Raw genomic sequence first — 12,750 nt, 5'->3', positions numbered from 1 at the left:
AAGGTGGGGATCTTTGATAATGGATGCTGCATTCTTGAGGCAGCACATCTTGTAGACACCACTGATGATGAGAGAGATGTGCCCGTCGTGTATTGGGCAAGCTCCAGTACTCCCTGCAATGTTTTTTTTCCCCTTTTTTGAGAAATATAGCACAGAAATAGGCCCTTTGTCCCATCTAGTCCATGCCAAAACCATTTAACCTGCCTACACCCAATGACTTACACCTGGACCATAGCCCTCCATATCCCTACTATCCATGTACCTATCTAAACTTCTCTTAAACGTTGAAATCAAGCTCACATGGGACATTTGCGCTGGCAGCTCATTCTACTCTCTCATGACCCCGAGTGAAGAAGTCGCCTTTCATGTTCCCCTTAAACTTTTTACCCTTTTACTCCTAAGCTTATCTTAAGCTTACCTTAACCCTATCTACTCTCCTCATAATGTTGTATACCTCTATCAATCTCTCAATCTTCTATGTTCTAAAGAATATAGTCAATCTTTCCTTATAACTCAGGTCCTCCAGACCTAACAACAACCTTGTATATTTTTTCTGTACTATTTCAACCTTGTTTACATCTTTCCTGTAGTTAGGTGACCAAAACTGCACACAATACTCCTAATTGGGTCTCAATAATGTCTTATACAACTTCAATATAACGTCCCATCTCCTGTACTCAATGCATTGATTTATGAAGGCCAGTATGCCAAAAGCATTCTTTACGACCCTTTCCTCCTGTGTTGCCACTTTAAAAAACTTACGTGCCTGTATTCCCACATCCCTTTGTTCTACTGCACTCATCAGTGCCCTACCATTCACTATGCTAGACCTACCCTGGTTGTTCCTTCCAAAGTGCAAAACTTCGCACTTGGCTGCATTAAATTCCTTCTGCCATTTTTTTCAGCTAATCCAGATGCCTCTGCAAGCCAAGATAGCCTTCCTCACTGTCCACTATACTCCTAATCTTGGTGTCATCTGCAAATTTGCTGATCCAGTTAAGCACATTATTATTCAGATCATTGATATAGATGACAAACAATAAAGGACCAAGTACACCACTAGTCACAGGCCTCCAGTCAGACAGGCAATCCTCTACTACCACTCCCTAGCTTCTCCCACAAAGCCAGTGTCTAATCCAGCTGAACGACTGAACCTTCTTGACCAGCCTCCCATGCGGGACCTTGTCAAATACCTTGTGCATCATTGTGCAGACCATGATGCAACCAGTCAGAATACTTTGGCTTGTGACCCAGTGAATGATGTCTGTGGGTTATTTCAGTGAGTGAGTGACAATTTTCAAAGGAATCGATAGAAGTGATATCTTGGTAAAGAGTCAAGGGACCTATGCATCAAAATCAAATGCATATCATTCAGACACATTTCTCATTAAAGGTTTAGAACAATTCCCACAAAAAAGGGCTGTTGTTGGGACTTGTTCAAGAACATTAAATCCAAGTTTGATTTTCGGGAACGGTGTAAATGGATTTGGAACTAAAATGAATGAGTGCCATTACACTGATCACTTATACACATCTCCTCTAGTCAACATCTGCTTTGTCAATTTATCCATTACTTTAGGACTTTAGCTTCCTGACAGGGCTGTATTTCAGCCTTGTCAAAGGGTGCCTTCATCTTCCCTCAGTATCGTTATCTTCCCACCTTGAAGGTCACTGGCAAACAGGCAAATGGGGACCTCACCACCAAGTTGCCTATTATACTGGCTGGGGAACATATTCATCCATTATCGCTGGGTCAGAGCTCTGTAACTCCCTGCCCACCAACTCTTCTCCCCTTCTACTGAAGTGGATTCAGAAGGTAGTTCACCTTCACCTTAAGGTCATCAGAATTTGAATCGGGAGCAAGTCACAGCTTGTGATTCAGCTGGGAGCTCAGAGAATTCGACCGTGTACGTAGGATTTAAGCCTACCTGCTCATTACCTGTGGAGGAGGGGGAACTGCGCAGGCGCGAGTGACGTCAGCGTCGAGCGCGCACTTTAAAAGGCAGGACTTCTTGTCAGAGCGGGCAGCGGAGTCCGTGGAAGCAGAGTTCTGGGCTTTGGCTAAGTGGGCTTCGGCGTAAGGGGACTTCGGTAAGCTTGTGTGATTGCTCGCTGAGGGGAAGAAGGTAAGGTCGCTAGGTGCTTTTTAGACTTATTCTATTAATCCAGTTCAGGTATGGGGGAGAGAGTCAGAGCAGTGGTGTGCTCCGTATGCAGTATGTGGGAGGTCAGGGTCAACACAGTTGTCCCTGATGACCACACCTGCAAGAGGTGCGTCCAGCTGCAGCTCCTATCAGACCGAGTTAGGGAGTTGGAGCTGGAGCTGGATGAACTACGGATCATTTGGGAGGCAGAGGCAGAGATAGATAGGAGTTATCAGGAGGTAGTCACACCAAAAAACCGATGGGTGACGGTCCAGAGAGGCAGGGGGAGCAGGCAGAGAGAGCAGAGCACCCCTGCGGCCATTCCCATTAACAATAAGTATACCGTACTGGATACTGTTGATGGGGATGACCTACCAGGAATGAGTTGTAGTGGTCCTGCCTCTGGCACAGAGGTTGAACCCTCATCTAGAAAGGGGAGGAGGGAAGAGAAGAGAGCGATAGTTTTAGGGGATTCTATAGTTAGGGGGGCAGATAAGGAGATTTTGTGGGGCAGATTGGGAGTCTCGGATGGTATGTTGCCTCCCTGGTGCCAGGGTCCGGGACATCTCAGATCGGGTGCAGGCTATTCTTGAGAACGAGGGCATGAACCCAGATGTAGTGGTCCATGTAGGGACCAACGATGTAGGTAAGGTGAGTGAGGGGGTCCTGCTTAGAGAGTTCAGGGAGTTAGGAGTGAAGCTGAAAGGCAGGACCTCCAGGGTGACAATCTCGGGATTGCTACCTGTGCCACGTGCGAGTGAGGCGAAGAATAGAATGATTATGCACATTAATACGAGGCTGAGAGCATGGTGCAGGAAGGAAGGGTTCAGGTTTTTGGATAATTGGTCTTTGTTCCAGGGACATTGGGATCTGTTTCGAAGGGATGGTCTACATCTGAACCGGAGGGGTACTAGCATTCTTGCAGGAGTGTTTGCCAGTGCTGCTCGGGGGGGGGGGGTGGTTTAAACTAGATGTGCAGGGGGCAGGGATCCAGATCCAGAGGGTTGGTCAGAAGGAGCATGGGATTAAATGTGTAGAAGGTTTGGGTAATCTTGAGAAGGTCATCAAAATTCAGGGTGCAATTAGCCCGATGGAAGTTCAAGGAGCTGGGTTAGGTACAGTAGACAGTCTTTTAAGCAAAGAGAGGAGGAATGGGCTAAGAATTCTATACTTGAATGCACGTAGTGTCAGAAATAAGGCAGATGAGCTTGAAGCTCAGATGAAAATGGGGAACTACGATATTGTTGGGATAACGGAGACATGGCTGCAAGGGGATCAGGCCTGGGAATTGAGTGTACCAGGGTATACGTGCTATCGTAGAGACAGAAATATGGGAAGAGGGGGTGGGGTGGCCCTGTTGGTAAGGAATGAGATTCAGTCCTTAGCAAGAGGTGACTTGGGAACAGGGGAAGTAGAGTCTGTGTGGATTGAGCTGAGGAACAGCAAGGGTAAAAAGACCCTAATGGGTGTTGTGTACAGGCCCCCAAACAGTAGCGTGGATATTGGGTACAAGTTGATTAGGGAGTTAACATTGGCATGTGCTAAAGGTAATGTAGTCGTTATGGGAGATTTCAACATGCAGGTGAACTGGGAGAATCAGGTAGGTGCTGGACCCCAGGGTAGGGAGTTTGTGGAGTGTCTAAGGGATGTATTTTTGGAACAGCTTGTGCTTGAGCCAACCAGGAACGAGGCTATTTTGGACTTGGTGATGTGTAATGAACAGGAATTGATAAGTGATCTTGAAGTAAAGGAGCCATTAGGAAGTAGTGATCATAACATGATAAGTTTTTATCTACAATTTGAGAGGGATAAGGGCAGATCAGAGGTGTCAGTGTTGCAATTAAATAAAGGAGACTACGGAGCCATGAGGGAAGAGCTGGCCAAAGTTAAATGGGCAGATGCCCTGGCAGGAAAGACAGTGGATCAGCAGTGGCAGATATTCTTGGGCATAATACAAAAGATGCAAAAGCAGTTCATTCCAATGAGAAGGAAGGATTCAAAGAGGGGGAAGGGGCCACAGTGGTTGACAAAGGAAGTCAGAGATTGTATAGCATTAAAGAAAAAGAAGTATGACAGGGCTAAGATGAGCGGGAATACAGATGATTGGGAAAGTTTTAAGGAGCAGCAGATCTTAACTAAAAAAGCAATACGGAGAGAAAAAATCAAGTATGAGCTCAGTCTAGCCAGGAATATAAAAGGGGATAGCAAAAGCTTTTTTAGCTATGTGAAGAGAAAGAAGATAGTTAAGAACAATGTTGGCCCCTTGAAGAATGAATTGGGAGAAATTGTTATGGGAAACAGGGAAATGGCAACAGAATTTAATGCGTACTTTAGATCTGTCTTCACCAGGGAGGACACAAGCAATCTCCCAGATGTATGGATGGGCCAGGGTCATAAGATATCAGAGGAATTGAGACAGATTGACATTAGGAAAGAAACTGTGATGAGTAGACTGGTAGGACTGAAGGCTAATAAATCCCCGGGTCCAGATGGTCTGCATCCGAGGGTTCTAAAAGAGGTGGCTCAGGAAATTGCGGATGCATTGGTAATCATTTTCCAATGTTACTTAGATTCAGGATCAGTTCCTGAAGGTTGGAGAGTGGCTAATGTTATCCCACTTTTCAAGAAGGGAGGGAAGGAGAAAACGGAGAACTATCGCCCTGTTAGCCTAACGTCAGTCGTGGGAAAGATGCTTGAGTCCATTATTAAGGACGAAATAGTGGCACATCTAGATGGCAGAAATAGGATTAGGCCGAGCCAGCATGGATTTACCAAGGGCAAATCATGCTTGACTAATCTGTTGGAGTTTTTTGAGGGTGTAACAAGGATGTTAGACGAGGGTAAGCCAGTGGATGTTGTATACCTAGATTTTCAGAAGGCATTCGATAAGGTGCCACATAGGAGATTGGTGAGTAAAATCAGAGCTCAAGGCATTGGGGGCAGGGTTTCAACATGGATAGAAAACTGGTTGGCTGATAGAAAGCAAAGGGTAGCAGTGAATGGGTGTTTCTCGGACTGGCTGGAGGTGACTAGTGGGGTACCACAGGGCTCTGTATTGGGACCACAGCTCTTTACGATTTATGTCAATGATTTAGATGAGGGCATTGAAAACTATATCAGCAAGTTTGCTGACGATACTAAACTGGGTGGCATTGTGACATGCGAAGAGGACGTTAGGAGAATACAGGGAGACTTGGATAGGCTGAGTGAGTGGGCAGATACTTGGCAGATGTCATTCAATGTGAATAAATGTGAAGTTATCCACTTTGGAAGCAGGAACAAGAGGGCAGAGTATTGTCTGAACGGTGTAGAGTTAGGTAAGGGAGAAATGCAAAGAGACCTGGGAGTCCTAGTTCACCAGTCAATGAAGGTGAATGAGCAAGTGCAACAGGCAGTGAAGAGGGCAAATGGAATGTTGGCCTTTGTTACAAGGGGAATTGAATACAAGAGCAAGGATGTCCTTTTGCATTTATACAGGGCCCTGGTGAGACCACACCTGGAATATTGTGTACAGTTTTGGTCTCCAGGTTTAAGGAAGGACATTCTGGCAGTTGAGGAAGTGCAGCGTAGATTCACTAGGTTGATTCCTGGGATGGCAGGGCTGTCTTATGCAGAGAGATTGGAGGGATTGGGCTTGTACACGCTGGAATTGAGGAGATTGAGAGGGGATCTGATTGAAACGTTTAAGATAATTAAAGGATTTGATAGGATTGAGGCAGGAAATATGTTCCAGATGTTGGGAGAGTCCAGTACCAGAGGGCATGGATTGAGAATAAGAGGTCAGTTATTTAAAACAGAGTTGAGGAAGAGCTTCTTCTCCCAGAGAGTTGTGCAGGTGTGGAATGCACTACCTCGGAAGACGGTGGAAGCCAATTCTCTGGATGCTTTCAAGAAGGAGCTAGATAGATATCTGATGGATAGGGGAATCAAGGGATATGGGGACAAGGCAGGGACTGGGTATTGATAGTAGATGATCAGCCATGATCTCAAAATGGCGGTGCAGACTCGAGGGGCCGAATGGTCTACTTCTGCACCTATTGTCTATTGTCTAAATGGGGTGGACATTTGCAAAGCCTACCAACTCAGTAGGTCAGGCAATATCTATGGAAAGAAATAGACCGTCAGCATTTGGGTTTGAGACCTTTCATCTCAACTTGAAAAGTAGGAGGGAGACACCCAGGATAAAAAGGCTGGCGGCATCAATATCAAATTCTTAAACTTGTGGTAATCTGTCCCCCATTCCTATTTCCCCTGTTTTTCTTCCCCTCTCGATCTAGCCTCCATCGCCATAACCCTTCCCCCCACCCCTCTCCCCTCCTCCACTTCCTTCCTCTCCATTCTGCCCATTACCTGCCTCACTGGATCCCTCCCCATCTCCATTCCATTTTCCTCCTAACAGGTTCCATCATCTTCGGCCCTTTGACTCATTCACCTTCCAACTTCTAACATTGAGCCTACTCTCTCCCTCCCACATCTGCCTATCATCCCATTCATCTGGATCCACCAATCGCCTGCCCACTCTTGCTCCCCCCTCCCCCCCCACACCTCCTGATGCCTTCGGTAGCAGCTATGTTATGTGAACCTAGTTGTTCAATACTCCTTTGATACATAAAACAGTACAATACGAACAGGCCATTGCCAATTGATAATGTTGTTCCTCCTCCTGTATATCATCAATATGCTTCCATTCCCTTCTACATAAAAGCCTGTTAAACACCAATTTGTCAGTTTCAACTGCTAGCTCTGGCAACCCACCCCCAGGAACCTACCACTCTCTGCATAAAAAAAATTGTTCTTCATATCAACTTTAAAATTCTCCCCTTTAACCTTATAAATACCTGTTCTCTGGTGTTTGATATTTGCAGCCTGGGGAACAGATCCTGACCATCTACCATGTCTATGCTTCTCATAATTATGAAAACCTCTGTCATACCTCCCCTTCAGCCTCCATCGCTCCAGGGAGAACAACCCAAGGATGTCCAAACTTTCCTTAAAGGAAGTCCTTAGATACTTGTCTACAAAGAATATGGAGTTTTCCTGAGGTATTGACTGCTATGTTCTATTTTCTCTGAAGCCCAAAGCTCCCCATCAGACCGAAGACCACCGGGCTAAACTCCTGTCGATGTACAGTCCTGACAAGCTGTTTCAGGCAAAGCGGAAATTCAACGCCACCCAAGAGTTAGACGCGTCTCTTCACGAGGGTGAAATCGTGGCCGTTCTTGAGAAGCAGGATCCTATGGGCAGTGTGAGCAGGTGGCTCGTTGACACTGGAGGTTGGTTTGCTCCTTCTGTCTTTAGAATATGGACAAGGCTATTTTTTTATCTTGTTGTTGGAAGAGCTATCGGATTTGTTCCCGAGAACTTGCCTCAAACAGACAGCATCTGGGGAAGCAGAGGCCTAAAGCAGGTCTTGACCTGAAACATTGACCAACGCTTTGCCTCCACAGATGCACCCTGACCTGCTGAGTTCCTCCAGTAGCTGATTTGTGGACTAGTCAGATGTTTGGACTTTGATCACACTTCATAAATTTAAGCACAAAATCTAATTCCAGTCAACTTGTAAGCAGCATAGAATTGTTAAAGAGGCTGGTGCTGAGGGAATGCTTCACTCTCTGAGCTGGTATCAAGGGACTGGCTTCTTCTTGGAGTAGGGGTACAAATAATTTGTTGCAGTATCGAGGATAGGACATTGGAGGGCTGATACTGAGGGAGTGCCATATTGCTATATGCATGGTACTGAGAGCACTGTAATATTGCAAAGGGCACTGAGGGAGGGCTGTACAGTCGCAGGAGAAATATTGAGGAAGTACCCATGGGTTAGCATTGAGGGAGAGGCTTACTGTCAGAGGGACAGTACTAAGGGTGTGTGTTGTCAGAGGGACAGTATTCAGGGAGTGCACTATTGTCAGAGGGACAGTACTGAGGGAGTGTGTTGTCAGAGGGACAGTACTGAGGGAGTGCGTTATTGTCAGAGGGACAGTACTGAGGGAGTGTGTTATTGGCAGAGGGACAGTACTGAGGCAGTGTGTTGTCAGAGGGACAGTACTGAGGGAGTGCATTATTGACAGAGGGACAATACTGAGGGAGTGTGTTATTGTCAGAGGGACAGTACTGAGGGAGTGTGTTATTGTCAGAGGGACAGTACTGAGGGAGTGTGTTGTCAGAGGGACAGTACTGACGGAGTGTGTTGTCAGAGGGACAGTACTGAGGGAGTGTGTTGTCAGAGGGACAGTACTGAGGGAGTGTGTTGTCAGAGGGACAGTACTGAGAGAGTGCATAATTGTCAGAGGGACAGTACTGAGGGAGTGTGTTTTCAGAGGGACAGTACTGAGAGAATGCGTTATTGACAGAGGGACAGTACTGAGGGAGTGTGTTGTCAGAGGGACAGTACTGAGGGTGTGTGTTGTCAGAGGGGCAGTACTGAGGGAGTGCGTTATTGTCAGAGGGACAGTACTGAGGGAGTGTGTTGTCAGAGGGACAGTACTGAGAGAATGCGTTATTGACAGAGGGACAGTACTGAGGGAGTGCGTTATTGTCAGAGGGACAGTACTGAGGGAGTGTGTTGTCAGAGGGACAGTACTGAGGGAGTGTGTTGTCAGAGGGACAGTACTGAGGGAGTGCGTTATTGTCAGAGGGACAGTACTGAGGGAGTGTGTTGTCAGAGGGACAGTACTGAGGGAGTGCGTTATTGTCAGAGGGACAGTACTGTGTTATTGGCAGAGGGACAGTACTGAGGCAGTGTGTTGTCAGAGGGACAGTACTGAGGGAGTGCATTATTGACAGAGGGACAGTACTGAGGGAGTGTGTTATTGTCAGAGGGACAGTACTGAGGGAGTGTGTTATTGTCAGAGGGACAGTACTGAGGGAGTGTGTTATTGTCAGAGGGACAGTACTGAGGGAGTGTGTTGTCAGAGGGACAGTACTGAGGGAGTGTGTTGTCAGAGGGACAGTACTGAGAGAATGCGTTATTGACAGAGGGACAGTACTGAGGGAGTGTGTTGTCAGAGGGACAGTACTGAGAGAGTGCGTAATTGTCAGAGGGACAGTACTGAGGGAGTGTGTTGTCAGAGGGGCAGTACTGAGGGAGTGCGTTATTGTCAGAGGGACAGTACTGAGGGAGTGTGTTGTCAGAGGGACAGTACTGAGGGAGTGCGTTATTGACAGAGGGACAGTACTGAGGGAGTGTGTTGTCAGAGGGACAGTACTGAGGGAGTGCGTTATTGTCAGAGGGACAGTACTGAGGGAGTGTGTTGTCAGAGGGACAGGACTGAGGGAGTGCATTATTGACAGAGGGACAGTACTGAGGGAGTGTGTTATTGTCAGAGGGACAGTACTGAGGGAGTGTGTTATTGTCAGAGGGACAGTACTGAGGGAGTGTGTTATTGTCAGAGGGACAGTACTGAGGGAGTGTGTTGTCAGAGGGACAGTACTGAGGGAGTGTGTTGTCAGAGGGACAGTACTGAGGGAGTGTGTTGTCAGAGGGACAGTACTGAGAGAATGCGTTATTGACAGAGGGACAGTACTGAGGGAGTGTGTTGTCAGAGGGACAGTACTGAGAGAGTGCGTAATTGTCAGAGGGACAGTACTGAGGGAGTGTGTTGTCAGAGGGGCAGTACTGAGGGAGTGCGTTATTGTCAGAGGGACAGTACTGAGGGAGTGTGTTGTCAGAGGGACAGTACTGAGGGAGTGCGTTATTGACAGAGGGACAGTACTGAGGGAGTGTGTTGTCAGAGGGACAGTACTGAGGGAGTGCGTTATTGTCAGAGGGACAGTACTGAGGGAGTGTGTTGTCAGAGGGACAGTACTGAGGGAGTGTGTTGTCAGAGGGACAATACTGAGGGAGTGCGTTATTGACAGAGGGACAGTACTGAGGGAGTGTTATTGTCAGAGGGACAGTACTGAGGGAGTGTGTTGTCAGAGGGACAGTACTGAGGGAGTGCGTTATTGTCAGAGGGACAGTACTGAGGGAGTGTGTTGTCAGAGGGACAGGACTGAGGGAGTGCATTATTGACAGAGGGACAGTACTGAGGGAGTGTGTTATTGTCAGAGGGACAGTACTGAGGGTGTGTGTTGTCAGAGGGACAGTACTGAGAGAGTGTGTTGTCAGAGGGACAGTTCTGAGGGAGTGTGTTGTCAGAGGGACAGTACTGAGGGAGTGTGTTGTCAGAGGGACAGTACTGAGAGAATGCGTTATTGACAGAGGGACAGTACTGAGGGAGTGTGTTGTCAGAGGGACAGTACTGAGGGAGTGCGTTATTGACAGAGGGACAGTACTGAGGGAGTGTGTTGTCAGAGGGACAGTACTGAGGGTGTGTGTTGTCAGAGGGACAGTACTGAGGGAGTGCGTTATTGTCAGAGGGACAGTACTGAGGGAGTGTGTTATTGTCAGAGGGACAGAACTGAGGGAGTGCGTTATTGTCAGAGGGACAGTACTGAGGGAGTGTGTTGTCAGAGGGACAGTACTGAGGGAGTGTGTTATTGTCAGAGGGACAGTACTGAGGGAGTGCGTTATTGACAGAGGGACAGTACTGAGGGAGTGTGTTGTCAGAGGGACAGTACTGAGGGTGTGTGTTGTCAGAGGGACAGTACTGAGGGAGTGCGTTATTGTCAGAGGGACAGTACTGAGGGAGTGTGTTATTGTCAGAGGGACAGAACTGAGGGAGTGCGTTATTGTCAGAGGGACAGTACTGAGGGAGTGTGTTGTCAGAGGGACAGTACTGAGGGAGTGTGTTATTGTCAGAGGGACAGTACTGAGGGATTGTGTTGTCAGAGGGACAGTACTGAGGGAGTGTGTTATTGTCAGAGGGACAGTACTGAGGGAGTGTGTTGTCAGAGGGACAGTACTGAGGGAGTGTGTTATTGTCAGAAGGACAGTACTGAGGGAGTGTGTTGTCAGGGGGACAGTACTGAGGGAGTGCGTTATTGTCAGAGGGACAGTACTGAGGGATTGTGTTGTCAGAGGGACAGTACTGAGGGATTGTGTTGTCAGAGGGTCAGTACTGAGGGAGTGTGTTATTGTCAGAAGGACAGTACTGAGGGAGTGTGTTGTCAGGGGGATAGTACTGAGGGAGTGCGTTATTGTCAGAGGGACAGTACTGAGGGAGTGTGTTATTGTCAGAGGGACAGTACTGAGGGAAAACTGGAGCAACAAAGATTCCATCATCCTAAATTTCTTGTGTCTTTAGTCGGAGGGGGCCATTCTGAGGAAAATGTGCTTTGTCGAGGAACACTTCCCTGGGAGGTGGTGACACAAGAAAGGACAGATGCTAGAATCCGGAGTAACAAACAATCTGGTGGCAGAACTCGGTGGGACGAGCAGCGTCTGTGGGAGAGAAAGGAATTGTTGACACTTTGGCTGAAAATCCTGCAGCAGAGCTGATGCAGGGTTTTGACTCAAACGTTGACAATCCCTTCCTCTCACTTAGATGCTTCTCAACGCACCGCGTTCCTCCAGCAGATTGTTTGGATCCGCTAAATATCTAAAATATTAGTTTATTGGAAATTTATTTATTATATTTGTATGTACCGAATTGCATGAAAATTGTTTTGCATCCTATCGATACAGATAATTTCATTATATCAGTACATCCAGAGAAGCAACATATAATAAAAATAATGCAGAACAAAGTCTACTACAATAAAGTGCAAAGTCATAGTGAGGTAGATTGGCAAGTCTACGGTTCATTCATCGTCCCATTCAATAGCTTTCTAACAGCAGGAATGAGGCTGGGAGTACATGCTTTCAGGCTTTGATATTTGAAGGGGAGGGGAGAGAAGACAGAATGTCTGGAATGGGTGGGGTCTTTGATTATGCTGGCTGTTTTACCAAGATAATAATAAATGTATTTGATGTAGTTTTAAAAATTGATGAGTGACTCATCTTTTGATTCCATGTAGTGACACAGGGCTATGTGTACTCCTCATTTCTGAGGCTGTACAACCCTGCGGTTGGACAGAATGGCCAGTCGAGTGAAGGACCCGCTATGGACAGCGATTTTGATGACATTACTCTATTCGTAACTTCGTACTCTGACATCATGAAGACTTCACATTTCAGCACCAGTGACAGTGACACTCCTCTGAACAGTTCTCGGGAGGTTAGTCCGTGCAGCGCAGAAACAACGTCGTTCAGTGGAAGTGATGACAACTCAAGTGACCTGGGAGAGCAGCAGGTAAACCAAGTCGCTGTTACCCAGTCAGTGCTAACTGATCAGTATGGTAACCATCCAACCCACCTAAACTTCTAGTCACTGTCATCATTATAGCTTGTCGCACCAGACAGCCAGCCACTCTAGTACTGTTTGGTTGATTCAGTGTCAGCTGAATCAGGTGCGCAGAACGTGTTGAATATTCTGCACCCTCACAGGATTCACTGGTCCCTAAACCCCACTTCACCATATTGTCTCCCGTCCCACAAACTCCTGCTCTCGCTTTGTTAAGAGTGACCACTTCCGGCTGTCCAGCAGTGCCCCGTCTGGCAACGTTTCTGCGGGTCTTGCACTGTTTTGTTTGGTGCGGTTCTGGCTTCTGTTTGTTGTCAGAGGTCAACCCTGTATGTTTGGAGGGATGTTCGATGCGGTAATTCCTCCACTGTAGCAAAGCTTTT

At 47.1% G+C, this 12,750-nt stretch overlaps 1 protein-coding gene across 2 annotated transcripts in view; it reads left to right on the top strand.

Moving 5' to 3' along the window:
* arhgef38 (Rho guanine nucleotide exchange factor (GEF) 38) overlaps positions 1–12,750 on the top strand; it is a 102,380-nt gene that overhangs the window by 85,672 nt on the left and 3,958 nt on the right. For both annotated transcript variants that reach the window (XM_059965458.1, XM_059965459.1), the window contains 2 exons: positions 7,219–7,417; positions 12,042–12,316. In XM_059965458.1, coding sequence (XP_059821441.1) covers positions 7,219–7,417; positions 12,042–12,316 — 474 coding nt within the window. The remainder of the gene's footprint in view (positions 1–7,218; positions 7,418–12,041; positions 12,317–12,750) is intronic.

The sequence above is a fragment of the Hypanus sabinus genome, chromosome 3, assembly GCF_030144855.1.
Source record: "Hypanus sabinus isolate sHypSab1 chromosome 3, sHypSab1.hap1, whole genome shotgun sequence".
NCBI classification, from domain to species: Eukaryota; Metazoa; Chordata; class Chondrichthyes; order Myliobatiformes; family Dasyatidae; genus Hypanus; species Hypanus sabinus.
The sequence above is the reverse complement of the archived record's forward strand: the minus strand, read 5'-3'. Positions and strand labels throughout refer to the sequence as shown.